Source organism: Rattus norvegicus, chromosome 1 (assembly GCF_036323735.1).
Source record: "Rattus norvegicus strain BN/NHsdMcwi chromosome 1, GRCr8, whole genome shotgun sequence".
Classification (NCBI taxonomy): Eukaryota; Metazoa; Chordata; class Mammalia; order Rodentia; family Muridae; genus Rattus; species Rattus norvegicus.
In genome coordinates, this window is record NC_086019.1 from 119,597,802 (window position 1) to 119,624,528 (window position 26,727).

The 26,727-nt window shown below is 41.7% G+C and overlaps 1 protein-coding gene, 1 long non-coding RNA gene and 10 other non-coding genes across 12 annotated transcripts in view; all 12 read right to left on the reverse strand.

Moving 5' to 3' along the window:
- Positions 1 to 7,042: 7,042 nt before the first annotated feature.
- On the reverse strand, positions 7,043 to 16,816 carry Ube3al1 (ubiquitin protein ligase E3A like 1). Its single transcript, XR_010060239.1, has 4 exons — positions 13,152 to 16,816; positions 9,483 to 12,780; positions 9,066 to 9,109; positions 7,043 to 8,251 (listed from the first exon to the last, which is right to left on the reverse strand). It is a non-coding gene; the product is annotated as a ubiquitin protein ligase E3A like 1 (long non-coding RNA).
- Positions 7,512 to 7,589, reverse strand: LOC120100236 (small nucleolar RNA SNORD115). Its single transcript, XR_005500014.1, has one exon. It is a non-coding gene; the product is annotated as a small nucleolar RNA SNORD115 (small nucleolar RNA).
- Positions 9,349 to 9,426, reverse strand: LOC120100258 (small nucleolar RNA SNORD115). Its single transcript, XR_005500035.1, has one exon. It is a non-coding gene; the product is annotated as a small nucleolar RNA SNORD115 (small nucleolar RNA).
- LOC120100257 (small nucleolar RNA SNORD115) lies at positions 11,185 to 11,262 on the reverse strand. Its single transcript, XR_005500034.1, has one exon. It is a non-coding gene; the product is annotated as a small nucleolar RNA SNORD115 (small nucleolar RNA).
- LOC120100237 (small nucleolar RNA SNORD115) lies at positions 13,018 to 13,095 on the reverse strand. Its single transcript, XR_005500015.1, has one exon. It is a non-coding gene; the product is annotated as a small nucleolar RNA SNORD115 (small nucleolar RNA).
- Positions 14,855 to 14,932, reverse strand: LOC120100277 (small nucleolar RNA SNORD115). Its single transcript, XR_005500053.1, has one exon. It is a non-coding gene; the product is annotated as a small nucleolar RNA SNORD115 (small nucleolar RNA).
- LOC120100238 (small nucleolar RNA SNORD115) lies at positions 16,692 to 16,769 on the reverse strand. The gene has a single exon (XR_005500016.1). It is a non-coding gene; the product is annotated as a small nucleolar RNA SNORD115 (small nucleolar RNA).
- A 1,517-nt stretch (positions 16,817 to 18,333) lies between the features above and the next one.
- The window catches only part of LOC102551177 (uncharacterized), a 48,517-nt gene continuing 40,123 nt past the window's right edge, over positions 18,334 to 26,727 (reverse strand). The window contains exons 8-12 of the mRNA XM_063280702.1: positions 25,598 to 25,716; positions 25,187 to 25,230; positions 23,355 to 23,398; positions 20,497 to 20,616; positions 18,334 to 18,783 (exon numbers count right to left, since the gene is read on the reverse strand). Of these exons, the coding sequence (XP_063136772.1) occupies positions 20,502 to 20,616; positions 23,355 to 23,398; positions 25,187 to 25,230; positions 25,598 to 25,716 (322 nt within the window). The 3' untranslated portion in view covers positions 18,334 to 18,783; positions 20,497 to 20,501. The remainder of the gene's footprint in view (positions 18,784 to 20,496; positions 20,617 to 23,354; positions 23,399 to 25,186; positions 25,231 to 25,597; positions 25,717 to 26,727) is intronic.
- On the reverse strand, positions 18,530 to 18,607 carry LOC120100255 (small nucleolar RNA SNORD115). Its single transcript, XR_005500033.1, has one exon. It is a non-coding gene; the product is annotated as a small nucleolar RNA SNORD115 (small nucleolar RNA).
- On the reverse strand, positions 20,363 to 20,440 carry LOC120100281 (small nucleolar RNA SNORD115). The gene has a single exon (XR_005500056.1). It is a non-coding gene; the product is annotated as a small nucleolar RNA SNORD115 (small nucleolar RNA).
- Positions 23,636 to 23,713, reverse strand: LOC120100282 (small nucleolar RNA SNORD115). Its single transcript, XR_005500057.1, has one exon. It is a non-coding gene; the product is annotated as a small nucleolar RNA SNORD115 (small nucleolar RNA).
- LOC120100280 (small nucleolar RNA SNORD115) lies at positions 25,467 to 25,541 on the reverse strand. Its single transcript, XR_005500055.1, has one exon. It is a non-coding gene; the product is annotated as a small nucleolar RNA SNORD115 (small nucleolar RNA).

Below are 26,727 nucleotides of genomic sequence, written 5' to 3' on the forward strand. Positions count from 1 at the left end.
GTATGAACTACAGGTAGAAAGGAATTTCTCGCAGCAGCTCTCTGCTCCCAGACCCGGTGAGAGAGAGACCCAACCGCCTGGTCAGGTGGGCACTCCTGAGGCTGCAGAGCGGAAGAGACCACCAACACTGCTCACCCCTGCCCACATCCCTGGCCCAAGAGGAAACTGTATAAGGCCTCTGGGCTCCCGTGGGGGAGGGCCCAGGAGCGGCAGGACCCCTGCCGGAGACACTGCCGGACCCTGAAGGAAACAGACCGGATAAACAGTTCTCTGCACCCAAATCCCGTGGGAGGGAGAGCTAAACCTTCAGAGAGGCAGTCAGGCCTGGGAAACCAGAAGAGACTGCTCCCTGCACACACATCTCGGACGCCAGAGGAAAAAGCCAAAGACCATCTGGAACCCTGGTGCACTGAAGCTCCCGGAAGGGGCGGCACAGGTCTTCCTGGTTGCTGCCGCTGCAGAGAGCCCCTGGGCAGCACCCCACGAGCGAACTTGAGCCTCGGGACCACAGGTAAGACCAAATTTTCTGCTGCAAGAAAGCTGCCTGGTGAGCTTGGGACACACGGAAGCAGAATTTCTCTAGAACCGGGCACGTTCTGTGTTTACCGGAAGTCCCACACCCGCGGATCCCGGCCCGCAGCAGCTCTCTGCTCCCAGACCCGGTGAGAGAGAGACCCAACCGCCTGGTCAGGTGGGCACTCCTGAGGCTGCAGAGCGGAAGAGACCACCAACACTGCTCACCCCTGCCCACATCCCTGGCCCAAGAGGAAACTGTATAAGGCCTCTGGGCTCCCGTGGGGGAGGGCCCAGGAGCGGCAGGACCCCTGCCGGAGACACCGCCGGACCCTGAAGGAAACAGACCGGATAAACAGTTCTCTGCACCCAAATCCCGTGGGAGGGAGAGCTAAACCTTCAGAGAGGCAGACAGGCCTGGGAAACCAGAAGAGACTGCTCCCTGCACACACATCTCGGACGCCAGAGGAAAAAGCCAAAGACCATCTGGAACCCTGGTGCACTGAAGCTCCCGGAAGGGGCGGCACAGGTCTTCCTGGTTGCTGCCGCTGCAGAGAGCCCCTGAACAGCACCCCACGAGCAAACCTGAGCCTCGGGACCACAGGTAAGACCAAATTTTCTGCTGCAAGAAAGCTGCCTGGTGAACTCAAGACACAGGCCCACAGGAACAGCTGAAGACCTGTAGAGAGGAAAAACTACACGCCCGAAAGCAGAACACTCTGTCCCCATAACTGACTGAAAGAGAGGAAAACAGGTATACAGCACTCCTGACACACAGGCCTATAAGACAGTCTAGCCACTGCCAGAAATAGCAGAACAAAGTAACACTAGAGATAATCTGATGGCGAGAGGCAAGCGCAGGAACCCAAGCAACAGAAACCAAGACTACATGCCATCATCGGAGCCCAATTCTCCCACCAAAACAAACATGGAATATCCAAACACACCAGAAAAGCAAGATCTAGTTTCAAAATCATATTTGATCATGATGCTGGAGGACTTCAGGAAAGACCTGAACACACTTAGGGAAGCACAGGAAAACATTAATAAACAAGTAAAAGCCTACAGAGAGGAATCGCAAAAATCCCTGAGAGAATTCCAGGAAAACACAATCAAACAGTTGAAGGAATTAAAAATGGAAATAGAAGCAATCAAGAAAGAACACATGGAAACAACCCTGGATATAGAAAACCAAAAGAAGAGACAAGGAGCTGTAGATACAAGCTTCACCAACAGAATACAAGAGATGGAAGAGAGAATCTCAGGAGCAGAAGATTCCATAGAAATCATTGACTCAACTGTCAAAGATAATGTAAAGCGGAAAAAGCTACTGGTCCAAAACATACAGGAAATCCAGGACTCAATGAGAAGATCAAACCTAAGGATAATAGGTATAGAAGAGAGTGAAGACTCCCAGCTCAAAGGACCAGTAAATATCTTCAACAAAATCATAGAAGAAAACTTCCCTAACCTAAAAAAAGAGATACCCATAGACATACAGGAAGCCTACAGAACTCCAAATAGATTGGACCAGAAAAGAAACACCTCCCGTCACATAATTGTCAAAACACCAAACGCACAAAATAAAGAAAGAATATTAAAAGCAGTAAGGGAAAAAGGTCAAGTAACATATAAAGGGACACCTATCAGAATCACACCAGACTTCTCGCCAGAAACTATGAAGGCCAGAAGATCCTGGACTGATGTTATACAGACCCTAAGAGAACACAAATGCCAGCCCAGATTACTGTATCCAGCAAAACTCTCAATTAACATTGATGGAGAAACCAAGATATTCCATGACAAAACCAAATTTACACAATATCTTTCTACAAATCCAGCACTACAAAGGATAATAAATGGTAAAGCCCAACATAAGGAGGCAAGCTATACCCTAGAAGAAGCAAGAAACTAATCGTCTTGGCAACAAAACAAAGAGAATGAAAGCACACAAACATAACCTCACATCAAATATGAATATAACGGGAAGCAATAATCACTATTCCTTAATATCTCTCAATATCAAAGGCCTCAACTCCCCAATAAAAAGACATAGATTAACAAACTGGATACGCAACGAGGACCCTGCATTCTGCTGCCTACAGGAAACACACCTCAGAGACAAAGACAGACACTACCTCAGAGTGAAAGGCTGGAAAACAACTTTCCAAGCAAATGGTCAGAAGAAGCAAGCTGGAGTAGCCATTCTAATATCAAATAAAATCAATTTCCAACTAAAAGTCATCAAAAAAGATAAGGAAGGACACTTCATATTCATCAAAGGAAAAATCAACCAAGATGAACTCTCAATCCTAAATATCTATGCCCCAAATACAAGGGCACCTACATATGTAAAAGAAACCTTACTAAAGCTCAAAACACACATTGAACCTCACACAATAATAGTGGGAGATTTCAACACCCCACTCTCATCAATGGACAGATCATGGAAACAGAAATTAAACAGTGATGTAGACAGACTAAGAGAAGTCATGAGCCAAATGGACTTAACGGATATTTATAGAACATTCTATCCTAAAGCAAAAGGATATACCTTCTTCTCAGCTCCTCATGGTACTTTCTCCAAAATTGACCATATAATTGGTCAAAAAACGGGCCTCAACAGGTACAGAAAGATAGAAATAATCCCATGCGTGCTATCGGACCACCACGGCCTAAAACTGGTCTTCAATAACAATAAGGGAAGAATGCCCACATATATGTGGAAATTGAACAATGCTCTACTCAATGATAACCTGGTCAAGGAAGAAATAAAGAAAGAAATTAAAAACTTTTTAGAATTTAATGAAAATGAAGATACAACATACTCAAACTTATGGGACACAATGAAAGCTGTGCTAAGAGGAAAAATCATAGCGCTGAGTGCCTGCAGAAAGAAACAGGAAAGAGCATATGTCAGCAGCTTGACAGCACACCTAAAAGCTCTAGAACAAAAAGAAGCAAATACACCCAGGAGGAGTAGAAGGCAGGAAATAATCAAACTCAGAGCTGAAATCAACCAAGTAGAAACAAAAAGGACCATAGAAAGAATCAACAGAACCAAAAGTTGGTTCTTTGAGAAAATCAACAAGATAGATAAACCCTTAGCCAGACTAACGAGAGGACACAGAGAGTGTGTCCAAATTAACAAAATCAGAAATGAAAAGGGAGACATAACTACAGATTCGGAGGAAATTCAAAAAATCATCAGATCTTACTATAAAAACCTATATTCAACAAAATTTGAAAATCTTCAGGAAATGGACAATTTCCTAGACAGATACCAGGTATCGAAGTTAAATCAGGAACAGATAAACCAGTTAAACAACCCCATAACTCCTAAGGAAATAGAAGCAGTCATTAAAGGTCTCCCAACCAAAAAGAGCCCAGGTCCAGACGGGTTTAGTGCAGAATTCTATCAAACCTTCATAGAAGACCTCATACCAATATTATCCAAACTATTCCACAAAATTGAAACAGATGGAGCCCTACCGAATTCCTTCTACGAAGCCACAATTACTCTTATACCTAAACCACACAAAGACACCACAAAGAAAGAGAACTTCAGACCAATTTCCCTTATGAATATCGACGCAAAAATACTCAATAAAATTCTGGCAAACCGAATTCAAGAGCACATCAAAACAATCATCCACCATGATCAAGTAGGCTTCATCCCAGGCATGCAGGGATGGTTTAATATACGGAAAACCATCAACGTGATCCATTATATAAACAAACTGAAAGAACAGAACCACATGATCATTTCATTAGATGCTGAGAAAGCATTTGACAAAATTCAACACCCCTTCATGATAAAAGTCCTGGAAAGAATAGGAATTCAAGGCCCATACCTAAACATAGTAAAAGCCATATACAGCAAACCAGTTGCTAACATTAAACTAAATGGAGAGAAACTTGAAGCAATCCCACTAAAATCAGGGACTAGACAAGGCTGCCCACTCTCTCCCTACTTATTCAATATAGTTCTTGAAGTTCTAGCCAGAGCAATCAGACAACAAAAGGAGATCAAAGGGATACAGATCGGAAAAGAAGAGGTCAAAATATCACTATTTGCAGATGACATGATAGTATATTTAAGTGATCCCAAAAGTTCCACCAGAGAACTACTAAAGCTGATAAACAACTTCAGCAAAGTGGCTGGGTATAAAATTAACTCAAATAAATCAGTTGCCTTCCTCTATACAAAAGAGAAACAAGCCGAGAAAGAAATTAGGGAAACGACACCCTTCATAATAGACCCAAATAATATAAAGTACCTCGGTGTGACTTTAACCAAGCAAGTAAAAGATCTGTACAATAAGAACTTCAAGACACTGAGGAAAGAAATTGAAGAAGACCTCAGAAGATGGAAAGATCTCCCATGCTCATGGATTGGCAGGATTAATATGGTAAAAATGGCCATTTTACCAAAAGCAATCTACAGATTCAATGCAATCCCCATCAAAATACCAATCCAATTCTTCAAAGAGTTAGACAGAACAATTTGCAAATTCATCTGGAATAACAAAAAACCCAGGATAGCTAAAGCTATCCTCAACAATAAAAGGACTTCAGGGGGAATCACTCTCCCTGAACTCAAGCAGTATTACAGAGCAATAGTGATAAAAACTGCATGGTATTGGTACAGAGACAGACAGATAGACCAATGGAATAGAATTGAAGACCCAGAAATGAACCCACACACCTATGGTCACTTGATTTTTGACAAAGGAGCCAAAACCATCCAATGGAAAAAAGATAGTATTTTCAGCAAATGGTGCTGGTTCAACTGGAGGGCAACATGTAGAAGAATGCAGATCGATCCATCCTTATCACCCTGTACAAAGCTTAAGTCCAAGTGGATCAAGGCCCTCCACATCAAACCAGACACACTCAAACTAATAGAAGAAAAACTAGGGAAGCATCTGGAACACATGGGCACTGGAAAAAATTTCCTGAACAAAACACCAATGGCTTATGCTCTAAGATCAAGAATCGACAAATGGGATCTCATAAAACTGCAAAGCTTCTGTAAGGCAAAGGACACTGAGGTTAGGACAAAACGGCAACCAACAGATTGGGAAAAGATCTTTACCAATCCTACAACAGATAGAGGCCTTATTTCCAAAATATACAAAGAACTCAAGAAGTTAGACCGCAGGGAAACAAATAACCCTATTAAAAAATGGGGTTCAGAGCTAAACAAAGAATTCACAGCTGAGGAATGCCGAATGGCTGAGAAACACCTAAAGAAATGTTCAACATCTTTAGTCATAAGGGAAATGCAAATCAAAACAACCCTGAGATTTCACCTCACACCAGTGCGATTGGCTAAGATCAAAAACTCAGGTGACAGCAGATGCTGGCGAGGATGTGGAGAAAGAGGAACACTCCTCCATTGTTGGTGGGATTGCAGACTGGTAAAACCATTCTGGAAATCAGTCTGGAGGTTCCTCAGAAAATTGGACATTGAACTGCCTGAGGATCCAGCTATACCTCTCTTGGGCATATACCCAAAAGATGCCTCAACATATAAAAGAGACACGTGCTCCACTATGTTCATCGCAGCCTTATTTATAATAGCCAGAAGCTGGAAAGAACCCAGATGCCCTTCAACAGAGGAATGGATACAGAAAATGTGGTACATCTACACAATGGAATATTACTCAGCTATCAAAAACAACGAGTTTATGAAATTCGTAGGCAAATGGTTGGAACTGGAAAATATCATCCTGAGTGAGCTAACCCAATCACAGAAAGACATACATGGTATGCACTCATTGATAAGTGGCTATTAGCCCAAATGCTTGAATTACCCTAGATCCCTAGAACAAACGAAACTCAAGACGGATGATCAAAATGTGAATGCTTCACTCCTTCTTTAAATGAGGAAAAAGAATACCCTTGGCAGGGAAGGGAGAGGCAAAGATTAAAACAGAGACTGAAGGAACACCCATTCAGAGCCTGCCCAACATGTGGCCCATACATATACAGCCACCCAATTAGACAAGATGGATGAAGCAAAGAAGTGCAGACCGACAGGAGCCGGATGTAGATCGCTCCTGAGAGACACAGCCAGAATACAGCAAATATAGAGGCGAATGCCAGCAGCAAACCACTGAACTGAGAATAGGTCCCCTATTGAAGGAATCAGAGAAAGAACTGGAAGAGCTTGAAGGGGCTTGAGACCCCAAAAGTACAACAATGCCAAGCAACCAGAGCTTCCAGGGACTAAGCCACTACCTAAAGACTATACATGGACTGACCCTGGACTCTGACCCCATAGGTAGCAATGAATATCCTAGTAAGAGCACCAGTGGAAGGGGAAGCCCTGGGTCCTGCTAAGACTGAACCCACAGTGAACTAGTCTATGGGGGGAGGGCGGCAATGGGGGGAGGGTTGGGAGGGGAACACCCATAAGGAAGGGGAGGGGGGAGGGGGATGTTTGCCCGGAAACCGGGAAAGGGAATAACACTCGAAATGTATATAAGAAATACTCAAGTTAATAAAAAAAAAAAAAAGAAAGGAATTTCTCTACATTTTTAATAGTGCAGTTCAAAGGGACAAAACATACTGAGAAGTGAAATTCATTTCTGACTGGGATTGCATTATTTTTAATTAAGAAACCTTTGATGGGCTGAAATTATTGGTCAAAATACTGAGGAATATCTTATAGGAAGTTCAATCCATTAATCGTGATCATTTCACTCACCTGGGAATAGTGATCCACTGGACCTCAAGGGTGATGCCAGGTGACTGCAAGACATCAGAGCAGAGAGGGTAATGAAGACAGGGTTGGTGTTGCAGACTTGCACACAAGCAGATTATGAGATTAGGTGCTAGTTGGCAGGCAGTGTTTGCCAGCACAGTTGCACTAAGATTGTCCAGGTTCCCACAGAGGGAAAAGAGCACAAGGTCATCAGAGCAGCTCAGATGAGTCCCGCAAGTGGTCCTCAAAGAGACTAAGTAGTGCTTGTAACCCTGGCTCCCTGGTTGGGCCTCAGCGTAATCCTATTGAGCATGATTTTTATGTCATCATTCTGTTCTTGACTTAATGTTGTCATCATTGACCCAGACACAGGCAGGACACAACTGTCAATAAAGTAATTTCACCTGCACCATTGCTTACCTTGGCTGCCAACACTGCCTCAGAATTTGAATCCTCACTTGCAAGTGCAGAGGGTACAAGGGCACAGCGCTCTTGTGTGGAATAAGGGTAGACCTAGCTTGAATTTGAAGACTGTCCTCTCTAAAAGGAAAGAGCAAGATGTGAGGGCAATTGTATCCCTTCAGTTCATACAATCATATTAATTTTAAGGAGGCTGTTTAAGAAGTCTAATGTATGATGCCACTTAGCAGAATCACTCTTGCAACATCCACTTCCATGCTGACATTCCCAACACATGGAAAGTTACTTCCCTAAGCGATCAATAGGTCAATAGGTACCCAAAACCAAATCATTGATGAAGGGGATGACACATGCTCTTTGTCATATACACCGATCAAATCTTTCAATCGCTAAACATTGTCAGAAACCAAGGCAAAGGTGAATTTACCTGAGTAATATTGGAAGGACAATACACGAACAGTTACGTATACTTTAATCAAATTTTCATGAGACTTGTGCATTTCAGACTTTATGTGCTAGGCTATGTTCATTCCTCCTCATTTCCATACTGCATGGTAACAATCAGTTCCCACAGCTGGTAAGTGAATGCTGAAGAGAATCTGTTGCCTAGAGGAAAGCAACAAGTATTTTGGCCATGAATCCCTGAGCGTTAGCACTCAGTGATTGCCATGTGATGAAACTCAGAATGTGACCAAAATTCGTGTGACTAGATCAGTTGGTGTTTGCAAGTATCCCATTGACATCATGTTCCTCCGTCCCAAGAGCTCCAGAAACCATCTCCTTGATAGCATTTGTTTTCTGATGAATACTGAAGTAAACTTTAGTAAGATCAAGGATGAAGCAGTGTGATGACTCCTGGAAGTGAATAGGTAGCCAAAGCCACACCTGCAACTTCAATGTCCCCTCCTGGCTAGGTTCCCTGTGGCCTGAGAGTTTCGTGAAAAATTTCGCCAAGCTCTCTTTGGGGGAATAATTCTTGGAGTTTCTTTTGATGCTGAAAATTTATCGCCAATTTCTTCATCTCTAAACTAAGGTCTTATTTCTGGGTTCCCCTTGTCATTGGAAATCCATCTCTGTGCACCAGCTTTGATTTGTGAGCCTGTGTGTGGACTGAAATTTCTCCAAATTCAAAAGGTATATTCATATTCCAGATCCCTCCATTTGTGTAGACAGTATCATCTAGGATCTCTTCTAAGATATTCAATTTTATGACTGTGTGAACTACAGGTAGAAAGGAATTTCTCTACATTTTTAATAGTACAGTTCAAAGGGACAAAACATACTGAGAAGTGAAATTCATTTCTGACTGGGATTGCATTATTTTTAATTAAGAAACCTTTGATGGGCTGAAATATTGGTCAAAATACTGAGGAATATCTTATAGGAAGTTCAATACATTAATCGTGATCATATCACTCACCTGGGAATAGTGATCCAGTGGACCGCAGTGATGATGCCAGGTGACTGCAAGACATCAGAGCAGAGAGGGTAATGATGACAGGGTTGGTGTTGCAGACTTGCACACAAGCAGATTATGAGATTAGGTGCTAGTTGGCAGGCAGTGTTTGCCAGCACAGTTGCACTAAGATTGTCCAGGTTCCCACAGAGGGAAAAGAGCACAAGGTCATCAGAGCAGCTCAGATGAGTCCCGCAAGTGGTCCTCAAAGAGACTAAGTAGTGCTTGTAACCCTGGCTCCCTGGTTGGGCCTCAGCATAATCCTATTGAGCATGATTTTTATGTCATCATTCTGTTCTTGACTTACTGTTGTCATCATTGACCCAGACACAGGCAGGACACAACAGTCAATAATGTAATTTCACCTGCACCATGGCTTACCTGGGCTGCCAACACTGCCTCAGAATTTGAATCCTCACTTGCAAGTGCAGAGGGTACAAGGGCACAGCGCTCTTGTGTGGAATGAGGGTAGACCTAGCTTGAATTTGAAGACTGTCCTCTCTAAAAAGGAAAGAGCAAGATGTGAGGGCAATTGTATCCCTTCAGTTCATACGATCATATTAATTTAAAAGAGGCTGTTTAAGAAGTCTAATGTATGATGCCACTTAGCAGAATCCCTCTTGCAACATCCACTTCCATGCTGACATTCCCAACACATGGAAAGTTACTTCCCTAAGCGATCAATAGGTCAATAGGTACCCAAAACCAAATCATTGATGAAGGGGATGACACATGCTCTTTGTCATATACACCGATCAAATCTTTCAATTGCTAAACATTGTCAGAAACCAAGGCAAAGGTGAATTTACCTGAGTAATATTGGAAGGACAATACACGAACAGTTACGTATACTTTAATCCAATTTTCATGAGACTTGTGCATTTCAGATTTTATGTGCTAGGCTATGTTCATTCCTCCCCATTTCCATACTGCATGGTAACAATCAGTTCCCACAGCTGGTAAGTGAATGCTGAAGAGAATCTGTTGCCCAGAAGAAAGCAACAAGTATTTTGGCCATGAATCACTGAGCGTTAGCACTCAGTGATTGCCATGTGATGAAACTCAGAATGTGACCAAAATTCGTGTGACTAGATCAGTTGGTGTTTGCAAGTATCCCATTGACATCACGCTCCTGTCCCAAGAGCTCCAGAAACCATCTCCTTGATAGCATTTGTTTTCTGAAGAATGCTGAAGTAAATTTTAGTAAGATCAAGAATGAAGCTGTGTGATGACACATAGAAGGGATTTGGTAGCCAAAGCCACACCTTCAACTTCAATCTACCCTACTGGCTAGGTTCCCTGTGGCCTGAGAGTTACGTGAAAAATTTCGCGAAGCTCTCTTTGGGGCAATAATTCTTGGAGTGTCTTTTGATGCAGAAAATTTATCGCCAATTTCTTCATCTCTAAACTAAAGTCTTATTCCTGGGTTCCCCTTGTCATTGGAAATCCATCTCTGTGCACCAGCTTTGATTTGTGAGCCTTTGTGTGGACTGAAATTTCTCCAAATTCAAAAGGTATATTCATATTCCAGATCCCTCCATTTGTGTAGATAGTATCATCTAGGATCTCTTCCAAGATATTCAATTTTATGACTGTATGAACTACAGGTAGAAAGGAATTTCTCTACATTTTTAATAGTGCAGTTCAAAGGGACAAAAAATACTGAGAAGTGAAATTCATTTCAGACTGGGATTGCATTATTTTTAATTAAGAAACCTTTGATGGGCTGAAATATTGGTCAAAATACTGAGGAATATCTTATAGGAAGTTCAATACATTAATCGTGATCATTTCACTCACCTGGGAATAGTGATCCACTGGACCGCAGGGGTGATGCCAGGTGACTGCAAGACATCAGAGCAGAGAGGGTAATGATGACAGGGTTGGTGTTGCAGACTTGCACACAAACAGATTATGAGGTTAGGTGCTAGTTGGCAGGCAGTGTTTGCCAGCACAGTTGCACTAAGATTGTCCAGGTTCCCACAGAGGGAAAAGAGCACAAGGTCATCAGAGCAGCTCAGATGAGTCCCGCAAGTGGTCCTCAAAGAGACTAAGTAGTGCTTGTAACCCTGGCTCCTGGTTTGGGCCTCAGCATAATCCTATTGAGCATGATTTTTATGTCATCATTCTGTTCTTGACTTTCTGTTGTCATCATTGACCCAGACACAGGCAGGACACAACTGTCAATAATGTAATTTCACCTGCACCATGGCTTACCTGGGCTGCCAACACTGCTTCAGAATTTGAATCCTCACTTGCAAGTGCAGAGGGTACAAGGGCACAGCGCTCTTGTGTGGAATAAGGGTAGACCTAGCTTGAATTTGAAGACTGTCCTCTCTAAAAAGGAAAGAGCAAGATGTGAGGGCAATTGTATCCCTTCAATTTATACAATCATATTAATTTTAAGGAGGCTGTTTAAGAAGTCTAATGTATGATGCCACTTAGCAGAATCACTCTTGCAACTTTCACTTCCATGCTGACATTCCCAACACATGGAAAGTTACTTCCCTAAGCGATCAATAGGTCAATAGGTACCCAAAACCAAATCATTGATGAAGGGGATGACACATGCTCTTTGTCATATACACCAATCAAATCTTTCAATTGTTAACATTGTCAGAAACCACGGCAAAGTTTAATTTACCTGAGTAATATTGGAAGGACAATACACGAACAGTTATGTATACTTTAATCAAATTTTCATGAGACTTGTGCATTTCAGATTTTATGTGCTAGGCTATGTTCATTCCTCCCCATTTCCATACTGCATGGTAACAATCAGTTCCCACAGCTGGTAAGTGAATGCTGAAGAGAATCTGTTGCCCAGAAGAAAGCAACAAGTGTTTTGGCCATGAATCCCTGAGCGTTAGCACTCAGTGATTGCCATGTGATGAAACTCAGAATGTGACCAAAATTCGTGTGACTAGATCAGTTGGTGTTTGCAAGTATCCCATTGACATCACGTTCCTCTGTCCCAAGAGCTCCAGAAACCATCTCCTTGATAGCATTTGTTTTCTGATGAATACTGAAGTAAACTTTAGTAAGATCAAGGATGAAGCAGTGTGATGACTCATGGATGTGAATAGGTAGCCAAGCCACACCTGCAACTTCAATGTCCCCTACTGGCTAGGTTCCCTGTGGCCTGAGAGTTACGTGAAAAATTTCGCCAAGCTCTTTTTGGGGGAATAATTCTTGGAGTGTCTTTTGATGCAGAAACTTTGTCGCCAATTTCTACATCTCTAAACTATAGTATTATTCCTGGGTTCCCCTTGCCATTGGAAATCGATCTCTGTGCACCAACTTGGATTTGTGAGCATGTGTGTGGACTGAAATTTCTCCAAATTCAAAGGTATATTCATATTCCAGATCCCTCCATTTGTTTAGATAGTATCATCTAGGATCTCTTCCAAGATATTCAATTTTATGACTGTATAAACTACAGGTAGAAAGGAATTTCTCTACATTTTTAATAGTGCAGTTCAAAGGGACAAAACATACTGAGAAGTGAAATTCATTTCTGACTGCTATTGCATTATTTTTAATTAGAAACCTTTGATGGGCTGTAATTATTGGTCAAGATACTGAGGAATATCTTATAGGAAGTTCAATCCATTAATCGTGATGATTTCACTCACCTGGGAATAGTGATCCACTGGACCGAAGGGGTGATGCCAGGTGACTGCAAGACATCAGAGCAGAGAGGGTAATGATGACGGGGTTGGTGTTGCAGACTCACACAAGCAGATTACGAGACTAGGTGCTAATTGGCAGGCAGTGTTTGCCAGCACAGTTGCACTAAGATTGTCAAGGTTCCCACAGAGGGAAAAGAGCACAAGGTCATCAGAGCAGCTCAGATGAGTCCCGCAAGTGGTCCTCAAAGAGACTAAGTAGTGCTTGTAACCCTGGCTCCCTGGTTGGGCCTCAGCGTAATCCTATTGAGCATGATTTTTATGTCATCATTCTGTTCTTGACTTAATGTTGTCATCATTGACCCAGACACAGGCAGGACATAACTGTCAATAATGTAATTTCACCTGCACCGTGGCTTACCTTGGCTGCCAACACTGCCTCAGAATTTGAATCCTCACTTGCAAGTGCAGAGGGTACAAGGGCACAGCGCTCTTGTGTGGAATATGGGTAGACCTAGCTTGAATTTGAAGACTGTCCTCTCTAAAAAGCAAAGAGCAAGATGTGAGGGCAATTGTATCCCTTCAGTTCATACGATCATATTAATTTTAAGGAGGCTGTTTAAGAAGTCTAATGTATGATGCCACTTAGCAGAATCCCTCTTGCAACATCCACTTCCATGCTGACATTCCCAACACATGGAAAGTTACTTCCCTAAGCGATCAATAGGTCAATAGGTACCCAAAACCAAATCATTGATGAAGGGGATGACACATGCTCTTTGTCATATACACCGATCAAATGTTTCAATTGCTACACATTGTCAGAATCCAAGGCAAAGGTGAATTTACCTGAGTAATATTGGAAGGACAATACACGAACAGTTACGTATACTTTAATCAAATTTTCATGAGACTTGTGCATTTCAGATTTTATGTGCTAGGCTATGTTCATTCCTCCCCATTTCCATACTGCATGGTAACAATCAGTTCCCACAGCTGGTAAGTGAATGCTGAAGAGAATCTGCTGCCCAGAAGAAAGCAACAAGTATTTTGGCCATGAATCCCTTAGAGTTAGCACTCAGTGATTGCCATGTGATGAAACTCAGAATGTGACCAAAATTCGTGTGACTAGATCAGTTGGTGTTTGCAAGTATCCCATTGACATCACGTTCCTCTGTCCCAATAGCACCAGAAACCATCTCCTTGATAGCACTTGTTTTCTGATGAATACTGAAGTAAATTTTAGTAAGATCAAGGATGAAGCTGTGTGATGACACATAGAAGGGAATTGGAAGCCAAAGCCACACCTTCAACTTCAATCTACCCTACTGGCTAGGTTCCCTGTGGCCTGAGAGTTTCCTGAAAAATTTCGCGAAGCTCTCTTTGGGGCAATAATTCTTGGAGTGTCTTTTGATGCAGAAAATTTATCGCCAATTTCTTCACCTCTAAACTAAATGCTTATTCCTGGGTTCCCCTTGCCATTGGAAATCCATCTCTGTGCACCAGCTTTGATTTGTGAGCCTGTGTGTGGACTGAAATTTCTCCAAATTCAAAAGGTATATTCATATTCCAGATTCCTCCATTTGTGTAGATAGTATCATCTAGGATCTCTTCCAAGATATTCAATTTTATGACTGTATAAACTACAGGTAGAAAGGAATTTCTCTACATTTTTAATAGTGCAGTTCAAAGGGACAAAACATACTGAGAAGTGAAATTCATTTCTGACTGGGATTGCATTATTTTTAATTAAGAAACCTTTGATGGGCTGAAATATTGGTCAAAATACTGAGGAATATCTTATAGGAAGTTCAATACATTAATCGTGTTCATTTCACTCACCTGGGAATAGTGATCCACTGGACCGCAGGGGTGATGCCAGGTGACTGCAAGACATCAGAGCAGAGAGGGTAATGATGACAGGGTTGGTGTTGCAGACTTGCACACAAGCTATTATGAGATTAGGTGCTAGTTGGCAGGCAGTGTTTGCCAGCACAGTTGCACTAAGATTGTCCAGGTTCCCACAGAGGGAAAAGAGCACAAGGTCATCAGAGCAGCTCAGATGAGTCCCGCAAGTGGTCCTCAAAGAGAGTAAGTAGTGCTTGTAACCCTGGCTCCCTGGTTGGGCCTCAGCGTAATCCTATTGAGCATGATTTTTATGTCATCATTCTGTTCTTGACTTTCTGTTTTCATCATTTTCCCAGACACAGGCAGGACACAACTGTCAATAATGTAATTTCACCTGCACCATGGCTTACCTGGGCTGCCAACACTGCCTCAGAATTTGAATCCTCACTTGCAAGTGCAGAGGGTACAAGGGCACAGCGCTCTTGTGTGGAATAAGGGTAGACCTAGCTTGAATTTGAAGACTGTCCTCTCTAAAAAGGAAAGAGCAAGATGTGAGGGCAATTGTATCCCTTCAGTTCATACAATCATATTAATTTTAAGGAGGCTGTTTAAGAAGTCTAATGTATGATGCCACTTAGCAGAATCACTCTTGCAACATCTTCTTCCATGCTGATATTCCCAACACATGGAAAGTTACTTCTCTAAGCGATCAATAGGTCAATAGGTACCCAAAACCAAATCATTGATGAAGGGGATGACACATGCTCTTTGCCATATACACCGATCAAAACTTTCAATTGCTAAACATTGTCAGAAACCAAGGCAAAGGTTAAGTTCCCTGAGTAATATTGGAAGGACAATACAGGAACAGATACATATACTTTAATCAAATTTTCATGAGACTTGTGCGTTTCAAATTTTATGTGCTAGGCTATGTTCATTCCTCCCCATTTCCATACTGCATGGTAACAATCAGTTCCCACAGCTGGTATGTGAATGCTGAAGAGAATCATTTGCCCATAAGAAAGCCACAAGTATTTTGGCCATGAATCCCTGAGCGTTAGCACTCAGTGATTGCCATGTGATCAAACTGAGAATGTGACCAAAATTCCTGTGACTAGATCAGTTGGTGTTTGCAAGTATCCCATTGACATTACGTTCTTCTGTCCCAACAGCTCCAAAAACCATCTCCTTGATAGCATTTGTTTTCTGATGAATACTGAAGTAAACTTTAGTAAGATCAATGATGAAGCAGTGTGAGTATACTTGGAAGGGAATTGGTAGCCATAGCCACACCATCAACTTCAATCTCCCGTACTGGCTAGGTTCCCTGTGGCCTGAGAGTTACGTCAAAAATTTCGTCAAGCTCTCTTTGGGCGAATAATCCTTGGTGTGTCTTTTGATGCAGAAAATTTATCGACAATTTCTACAACTCTAAACTAAAGTCTTATTCCTGGGTTCCCCTTGCCATTGGAAACCGATCTCTGTGCACCAGCTTCGATTTGTGAGCCTGAGTGTGGACTGAATTTTCTCGAAATTCAAAAGGTATGTTCATATTCCAGATCCCTCCATTTGTGTACACAGTATCATCTAGGATCTCTTCCAAGAAATTCAATTTTATGGCTGTATGAACTAAAGGTAGAAAGGAATTTCTCTACATTTTTAATAGTGCAATTCAAAGGGACAGATCATACTGAGAAGTGAAATTCATTTCTGACTGGTATTGCATTATTTTTAATTAAGAAACCTTTGATGGGCTGAAATTATTGGTCAAAATACTGAGGAATATCTTATAAGAAGTTCAATCCATTTCATGATCATTTCACTCACCTGGGAATAGTGATCCACTGGACCGCAGGGGTGATGCCAGGTGACTGCAAGACATCAGAGCAGAGAGGGTAATGATGACGGGGTTGGTGTTGCAGACTTGCACACAAGCAGATTACGAGACTAGGTGCTAATTGGCAGGCAGTGTTTGCCAGCACAGTTGCACTAAGATTGTCCAGGTTCCCACAGAGGGAAAAGAGCACAAGGTCATCAGAGCAGCTCAGATGAGTCCCGCAAGTGGTCCTCAAAGAGACTAAGTTGTGCTTGTAACCCTGGCTCCCTGCTTGGGCCTCAGCGTAATCCTATTGAGCATGATTTTTATGTCATCATTCTGTTCTTGACTTAATGTTGTCATCATTGACCCAGACACAGGCAGGTCACAACTGTCAATAATGTAATTTCACCTGCACCATGACTTACTTGGGCTGCCAACAATGCCTCAGAATTTGAATCCTCACTTGCAAGTGCAGAGGATGCAAGGGCACAGCGCTCTCTTGTGGAATAAGGGGAGACCTAGCTTGAATTTGAAGACTGTCCTCTCTAAAAAGAAAGAGCAAGATGTGAGGGCAATTGTATCCCTTCAGTTCATACAATCATATTAATTTTAAGGAGGCTGTTTAAGAAGTCTAATGTATGATGCCACTTAGCAGAATCCCTCTTGCAACATCCACTTCCATGCTGACATTCCCAACACATGGAAAGTTACTTCCCTAAGCGATCAATAGGTCAATAGGTACCCAAAACCAAATCATTGATGAAGGGGATGACACATGCTCTTTGTCATATACACCGATCAAATCTTTCAATCGCTAAACATTGTCAGAAACCAAGGCAAAGGTGAATTTACCTGAGTAATATTGGAAGGACAATACACGAACAGTTACGTATACTTTAATCCAATTTTCATGAGACTTGTGCATTTCAGATTTTATGTGCTAGGCTATGTTCATTCCTCCCCATTTCCATACTGCATGGTAACAATCAGTTCCCACAGCTGGTAAGTGAATGCTGAAGAGAATCTGTTGCCCAGAAGAAAGCAACAGGTATTTTGGCCATGAATCCCTGAGCGTTAGCACTCAGTGATTGCCATGTGATGAAACTCAGAATGTGACCAAAATTCGTGTGACTAGATCAGTTGGTGTTTGCAAGTATCCCATTGACATCACGTTCCTCTGTCCCAAGAGCTCCAGAAACCATCTCCTTGATAGCATTTGTTTTCTGATGAATACTGAAGTAAATTTTAGTAAGATCAAGAATGAAGCTGTGTGATGACACATAGAAGGGAATTGGTAGCCAAAGCCACACCTTCAACTTCAATCTACCCTACTGGCTAGGTTCCCTGTGGCCTGAGAGTTTCGTGAAAAATTTCGCGAAGCTCCCTTTGGGGCAATAATTCTTGGAGTGTCTTTTGATGCAGAAAATTTATCGCCAATTTCTTCATCTCTAAACTAAAGTCTTATTCCTGGGTTCCCCTTGCCATTGGAAATCCATCTCTGTGCACCAGTTTTGATTTGTGAGCCTGTGTGTGGACTGAAATTTCTCCAAATTCAAAAGGTATATTCATATTCCAGATCCCTCCATTTGTGTAGATAGTATCATCTAGGATCTCTTCCAAGATATTCAATTTTATGGCTGTATGAACTACAGGTAGAAAGGAACTTCTCTACATTTTTAATAGTGCAGTTCAAAGGGACAAAACATACTGAGAAGTGAAATTCATTTCTGACTGGGATTGCATTATTTTTAATTAAGAAACCTTTGATGGGCTGAAATTATTGGTCAAAATACTGAGGAATATCTTATAGGAATTTCAATCCATTAATCGTGATCATTTCACTCACCTGGGAATAGTGATCCACTGGACCGCAGGGGTGATGCCAGGTGACTGCAAGACATCAGAGCAGAGAGGGTAATGATGACAGGGTTGGTGTTGCAGACTTGCACACAAGCAGATTATGAGATTAGGTGCTAGTTGGCAGGCAGTGTTTGCCAGCACAGTTGCACTAAGATTGTCCAGGTTCCCACAGAGGGAAAAGAGCACAAGGTCATCAGAGCAGCTCAGATGAGGCCCGCAAGTGGTCCTCAAAGAGACTAAGTAGTGCTTGTAACCCTGGCTCCCTGCTTGGGCCTCAGCGTAATCCTATTGAGCATGATTTTTATGTCATCATTCTGTAATTGACTTAATGTTGTCATCATTGACCCAGACACAGGCAGGTCACAACTGTCAATAATGTAATTTCACCTGCACCATGACTTACTTGGGCTGCCAACAATGCCTCAGAATTTGAATCCTCACTTGCAAGTGCAGAGGATGCAAGGGCACAGCGCTCTCTTGTGGAATAAGGGGAGACCTAGCTTGAATTTGAAGACTGTCCTCTCTAAAAAGAAAGAGCAAGATGTGAGGGCAATTGTATCCCTTCAGTTCATACAATCATATTAATTTTAAGGAGGCTGTTTAAGAAGTCTAATGTATGATGCCACTTAGCAGAATCCCTCTTGCAACATCCACTTCCATGCTGACATTCCCAACACATGGAAAGTTACTTCCCTAAGCGATCAATAGGTCAATAGGTACGCAAAACCAAATCATTGATGAAGGGGATGACACATGCTCTTTGTCATATACACCGATCAAATCTTTCAATTGCAAAACATTGTCAGAAACCAAGGCAAAGGTCAAGGTCCCTGAGTAATATTGGAAGGACAATACACGAACAGTTACATATACTTTAATCAAATTTTCATGAGACTTGTGCATTTCAGATTTTATGTGCTAGGCTATGTTCATTCCTCCCCATTTCCAAACTGCATGGTAACAATCAGTTCCCACAGCTGGTAAGGGAATGCTGAAGAGAATCAGTACACAGAAGAAAGCGACATGTATTTTGGCCATGAATCCCTGAGCGTTAGCACTCAGTGATTGCCATGTGATCAACTGAGACTGTGACCAAAATTTATGTGACTAGATCAGTTGGTGTTTGCAAGTATCCCATTGACATTACAATCTTCTGCCCCAACAGTTCCAAAAACAATCTCCTTGATAGCATTTGTTTTCTGATGAATACTGAAGTAAACTTTAGTAAGATCAATGATGAAGCAGTGTGAGTATACATGGAAGGGAATTGGTAGCCATTGCCACACCATCAACTTCAATCTCCCGTACTGGCTAGGTTCCCTGTGACCTGAGAGTTACGTCCAAAATTTCACCAAGTTCTCTTAGGGGGAACAATCCTTGGTGTGTCTTTTGATGCAGAAAATTTGTCCCCAATTTCTACATCTCTAAACTATGGTCTTATTCCTAGGTTCCCCTTGCCATTGGAAATCGATCTCTGTGCACCAGCTTGGGTTTGTGAGCCTTTGTGTGGACTGAAATATCTCGAAATTCAAAAGGTATAATCATATTCCAGATCTCTCCTTTGTGTAGACATTATTATCTAGGATCTCTTCAAAGAAATTCAATTTTCTGGCTGTATGAATTACAGGTAGACTGGAATTTCTCTACATTTTAATTGTGCAGTTCAATGGGACAGAACATACTGAGAAGTGAAATTCATTTCTGACTGGTATTGCATTATTTTTAATTAAGAAACCTTTGATGGGCTGAAATTATTGGTCAAAATACTTAGGAAAATCTTATAAGAAGTTCAATCCATTAATCGTGATCATTTCACTCACCTGGGAATAGTGATCCACTGGACCGCAGGGGTGATGCCAGGTGACTCCAAGACATCAGAGCAGAGAGGGTAATATGATGGGGTTTGTGTTGCAGACTTGCACACAAGCAGATTATGAGACTAGGTGCTAGTTGGCATGCAGTGTTTGCCAGTACGGTTGCACTAAGATTGTCCAGTTTCCCACAGAAGGGAAAGAGCACAAGGGCATCAGAGCAGCTCAGATGAGTCCCACAAGTGGTCCTCAAAGAGACAAAGTAGTGCTTGTAACCCTGGCTCCCTGCTTGGGCCTCAGCAGAATCCTATTGAGCATGATATTTATGTCATCATTCTGTAATTGACTTTCTGTTGTCATCATTGACCCAGACACAGGCAGGACACAACTGTCAATAATGTAATTTAACCTGCACCATGGCTTACCTGGGCTACCAACACTGCCTCTGAATTTGAATCCTCACTTGAAAGTGCAGAGGATACAAGGGCACAGCGCTCTTGTGTGGAATAAGGGGAGACCTAGCTTGAATTTGAAGACTGTCCTCTCTAAAAAGGAAAGAGCAAGATGTGAGGGCAATTGTATCCCTCAGTTCATACAATCATGTTAATTTTAAGGAGACTGTTTAAGAAGTCTAATGTATGATGCCACTGAGTAGAATCCTTTCTTCAGTCCCTTTTCCATGCTGACATTCCCAACACCCTTGAAAGTTACTTCCCTAAGAGATCAATAGGTCAATAGGTACCCAAAACCAAATCATTGATGAAGGGGATGACACATGCTCTTTATCATATACACCGATCAAATCTTTCAATATCTAAACATTGTCAGAAACCAAGGCAAAGGTCAAGTTCCCTGAGTAATATTGGAAGGACAATACACGAACAGTTACATATACTTTAATCAAATTTTCATGAGACTTGTGCGTTTCAAATTTTATGTGCTAGGCTATGTTCATTCCTCCCCATTTCCATACTGCATGGTAACAATCAGTTCCCACACCTGGTCAGTGAATGCTGAAGGGAATCAGTACCCAGAAGAAAGAGAGAAGTATTTTGGCCATGAATCCCTGAGCGTTAGCACTCAGTGATTGCCATGTGATCAAACTGAGAATGTGACCAAAATTCGTGTGACTGGATCAGTTGGTGTTTGCAAGTATCCCATTGACATCACGTTCTTCTGCCCCAACAACTCCAAAAACCATCTCCTTGATAGCATTTCTTTTCTGATGAATACTGAAGTAAACTTTAGTAAGATCAAGGATGAAGCAGTGTGAGTATACATGGAAGGGTATTGGTAGACAAAGCCACACCTTCAACTTCAATCTCCCGTACTGGCTAGGTTCCCTGTGTTCTGAGAGTTACGTGAAAAATTTTGCCAAGCTCTCTTTGGGGGAATAATTCTTGGAGTGTCTTCTGATGCAGAAAATTTATCACCAATTTCTACAACTTTAAACTAAAGTCTTCTTCCTGGGTTCGCCTTGCCATTGGAAAACGATCTCTGTGCACCAGTTTGGATTTGTGAGCCTGTGTGTGGACTGAAATTTCTCGAAATTCAAAAGGTATGTTCATATTCCAGATCCCTCCATGTGTAGACAGTATCATCTAGGATCTCTTCCAAGAAATTCAATTTTATGGCTGTATGAACTACAGGTAGAAAGGAAATTATCTACATTTTTAATAGTGCAGTTCAAAGGGACAGAACATACTGAGAAGTGAAATTCATTTCTGACTGGTATTGCATTATTTTTAATTAAGAAACCTTTGATGGGCTGAAATCCTGTTCTTGACTTTCTGTTGTCATCATTGACCCAGACACAGGCAGGTCATAACTGTCACTAATTTAATTTCACCAGCACCATGTCTTACTTGGGCTGCCAACACTGCCTCAGAATGAATCCACACGTGCATGTGCAGAGGATACAAGGGCACAGTGCACTTGTGCCATATAAGGGGATATCTATCTTGAATTTAAGACTGTCCTCTTTAAAAAGGAAAGAGCAAGATGTGAGGGCAATTGTATCCCTTCAGTTCATACAATCATGTTAATTTTAAGGAGACTCTTTAAGAAGTCTAATGTATGATGCCACTGAGTAGAATCACTTCTTCAGTCCCTCTTCCATACTGACATTCCCACCAACATGGAAATTTACTTTCAAAGAGATCATTAAGGTCAATATGTACCCAAAACCAAACCATTGATGAAGGGGATCACACATGCTCTTGATCAGTTACACCTATCAAATCTCTCAATTGCTAAACATTGTCAGAAACCAAGAAAAAGATGAAGTTCCCTGAGTAATATGAGGAGGACAATACACGAACCATTACATATCCTTTAAACAAATTTTCAAGAGACTTGTGCGTTGCAAATTTTATGTGCTAGGCTATGTTCATTCCTCCCCATTTCCATACTGCATGGTACCAATCTGTTCCCACAGCTGGTAAGTGAATGCTGAAGAGAATCAGTTGCCCAGAAGAGAGCGACAAGTATTTCTGCCCTGAAACCCCGAGTGTTAGCATTCAGTGATTACCATGTGACAAAACTGAGAATGGGACCAAAATTCTTGTGACTAGATCAGTTGGTATTTGCAAGTATTCCACTGACATCAAGTTCCTTTGTCCCAACCACTCCAGAAGCCATCTCTTGGATAGGATTTGTTTTCTAATGAATACTGAAGTAAACTTTAGTAAGATATTGGATGCAGCAGTGTGAGGACACATGGAAGGGAATTGGTAGCCAAAGCCATTCCTTCAACTTCAAGCTATGGTAATGGCAGGGTTCCCTGTGGCCTGAGAGTTTCGTGAAAAATTTCGCCAAGCTCCCTTTGGGGGAATAATTGTGGAGTAACTTTTGGTGCAGGAAATTTATTGCCAATATCTACATCTCCAAACCAAAATCTTACGCCTGGTTTCCCTTTGTCATTGGAAATCGATCTCTGTGGACCAGCTTGGATTTATGAGCCTGTGTGTGGACTGAAATTTATCCAAATTCAAAAGGTATATTCATATTCCATATCCCTCCATTTGTGTAGATAGTATCAACTAGGATGTCATCCAAGAAATTCAATTTTATGACTGTATGAACTACATATAGATAGGAATTTCTCTACATTTTTAATTGTGCAGTTCAAAGGGACAGAACATACTGAGAATTGCAATTCATTTCTGACTTGTATTGCATTATTTTTAATTAAGAAACCTTTGTTGGGCTGAAATTAATGGTCAAAATATTGAGGAATATCTTATAAGAAGTTCAATCCATTATTCGTGATCAATTCACCCACCTGGGAAAAGTGAGCCACTGGACTGCAGGGGTGATGCCAGATGACTGCAAGACATCAAAGAGGATAGGGTAATGTTGAAGGGTATATTGTTGCAGACTTGCACACAAGCAGATTATGAGACTAGGTGTTAGTTGGATGGCAGTGTTTGCCAGCACACTTGCACTAATATTGTCCAGGTTCCCACAGATGGGAATGGGGACAAGGGCATCACAGCAGCTCAAATGTGTCCCGCATGTGGTCCTCTAAGGTAAAGGACTGTTTGTAACCATGGCTCCCTGGTTGTGCCTCAGCCTAATCCTATTGAGCATGATTTTTATGTCATCATCCTGTTCTTGACTTTCTGTTGTCATCATTGACCCAGACACAGGCAGGATACAACTGTCACTAATTTAATTCACCAGCACCATGGCTGACCTGGGCTGCCAACACTGCATCAGAATTTGAATCATCTCTTTCAAGTGCAGAGGATACAAGGGAACAGCGCAGTTGTGTGTAATAAGGGGAGACCTAGCTCGGATTTGAACTGTCCTCTGTAAAAAGGAAAGAGCAAGATGTGAGGGCAATTGTATCCCTTCAGTTCATACAATCATGTTAATTTTAAGGAGACTGTAGAAGAAGTCTAATGTATGATTCCATTGAGCATAATCCCTCTTGCAGCTCCCACTTCCATGATGATATTTCCAGCAACATGGAAATTTACTTCTCTAAGAGATCATTAAGGTCAATAGGTACACAAAACCAAACCATTGACGAAGGGGATCACATATGCTCTTGATCAGATACACAGATCAAATCTTTCAATTGCTAAACATTGTCAGAATTCAAGAAAAAATTGAAGTTCCCTTAGTAATATTGGGAGGACAATACAGAACCGTTAAATATACTTTAAACAAATTTTCAAGAGATTTGTGCGTTTCAAATTTTATGTGCTAGGCTATGTTCATTCCTCCCCATTTCCATACTGCATGGTAACAATCAGTTCCCACAGCTCGTAAGTGAATGCTGAAGAGATCAGTTGGCCAGATGTAAGCAACAAGTATTTTGGCCATGAATCCCTGAGCGTTAGCACTCAGTGATTGCCATGTGATAAAACTGAGAATGTGACCAAAATTACTGAACTAGATCAGTTGGTGTTTGCAAGTTTTCCAGTGACATCACATTCGTCTCTCCCACTCGCTCCAGAAACCATCTTCTTGATAGAATTTGTTTACTTATAAATACTGAAGTAAACTATAGTAAGATCAAGGATGAAGCAGTGTGAGGACACATGGAAGGGAATTGGTAGCCAAAGCCACACCTTCAACTTCAAGCTCCAGTACTGGCTAGGTTCCCTGTGGCCTGAGAGCTTCGTGAAAAATTTCGCCAAGCTCTCTTTGAGGGAATAATTCGTGGGGTGTCATATGATGTAGGAAATTTATCGCCAAGTTCTACATCTCTAAACTAAAATCTTTTGCCTGTGTCATCTTGTCATTGGAAATTGATCTCTGTGGACCAGCTTGGATTTGTTTGCCTGTGTGTGGAGTGAAATTTCTCCAAATTCAAAAGGTATATTCATATTGCAGTTCCCTCCTTTTGTGAAGACAGTATCATCTAGGATCTCTTGCAAGAAATTCAATTTTATGGCTGTTTGAACTACAGGGAGAAAGGAATTTCTGTACATTTTTAATTGTGCAGTTCAAAGGGATAGTACATACTGAGAATTGCAATTCATTTCTGACTTGTATTAGATTATTTTTAATTAAGAAACCTTTGATGGGCTGAAATTAATGGTCAAAATACTGAGGAATATCTTATAAGAAGTTCAATCCATTATTCCTGATTATTTCACTCACCTTGGAATAGTGATCCACTGGACCGCAGGGGTGATTCCAGATGACTGCAAGACATCAGAGAAGAGAGGGTAATGATGAAGGGGTTTATGTTGCAGACTTGCACAAAGCAGATTATGACACTAGGTGCTAGTTGGCAGGCAGTGTTTGTCAGCTCACATGCACTGAAATTGTCCAGGTTCCCACAGAGGGGAAAGAGCACAAGGGCATCTGAGCAGCTCAGAGGAGTCCCACAAGTGGTCCTCAAAGAGAATGGACTGCTTGTAACCCTGGCTCCCTGGTTGGGCCTCAGCCTAATTCTATTGAGCATGATTTTTATGTCATCATGTTCTTGACATTCTGTTGTCATCATTGACCCAGACACAGGCAGGACACAACTGTCACTAATTTAATTTCACCAGCACCATGAATTACCTGGCTGCCAACACTGCCTCACAATTAGAATCCTCACTTGCAAGTGCAGAGGATACAAGGGCACAGCGCTCTTGTGTGGAATAAGGAGAGACCTAGCTTGAATTTGAAAACTGTCCTCTCTAAAAAGCAAAGAGAAAGATGTGAGGGCAATTGTATCCCTTCAGTTCATACAATCACGTTAATTTTAAGGACACTGTGTAAGAAGTCTAATGTATGATGCCACTGAGCAGAATCCCTCCTTCAGCTCCCACTTCCATGCTGACATTCCCAACACCCTGCAAAGTTTCTTCCCTAAGAGATCATTAGGTCAATATGTACACAAAACCAAACCATTGATGAAGGGGATCACACATTCTCTTGATGAGTTACACCGATCAAATCTGTCAATTGCTAAACATTATCAGAAACCAAGAAAAAGGTGAGGTTCCCTGAGTAATATGGGGAGGACAATACACGAACAGTTACATATACTTTAAACAAATTTTCAAGAGACTTGTGCATTTCAAATTTTATGTGCTAGGCTATGTTCATTCCTCCCCATTTCCATACTGCATGGTAACAATCAGTTCCCACAGCTGGTAAGTGAATGTTGAAGAGAATCAGTTGCCCAGAAGAAAGCCACAAGAATTTCAGCCATGAATCCCTGAATGTTAATACTCAGTGATTGGCATGTGACAAAACTGAGAATGGGACCAAAATTCGTGTGACTAGATCAGTTGGTGTTTGCAAGTATCCCATTGACATCACGTTCCTCTGTCCCAAGAGCTCCAGAAACCATCTCCTTGATAGCATTCGTTTTCTGATGAATACTGAAGTAAACTTTAGTAAGATCAAGGACTAAGCAGTGTGAGGACACATGGAAGGGAATTGGTAGCCAAAGCCACACCTGCAACTTGAAGCTCCAGTACTGGCCAGGTTCGCTGTGGCCTGAGAGTTTCGTGAAAAATTTCTCCAATCTATTTGGGAATAATTCTTGGAGTGTCTTTTGATGCGGGAAATTTATCGCCATTTTCTACATTTCTAAACTAATGTCTTAAGCCGGGGTTCCCCTTGTCATTGGAAATAGATTGATGTGTTCCAGCTTGGATTTGTGAGCCTGTTTGTGGACTGAAATTTCTCCAAATTCAAAA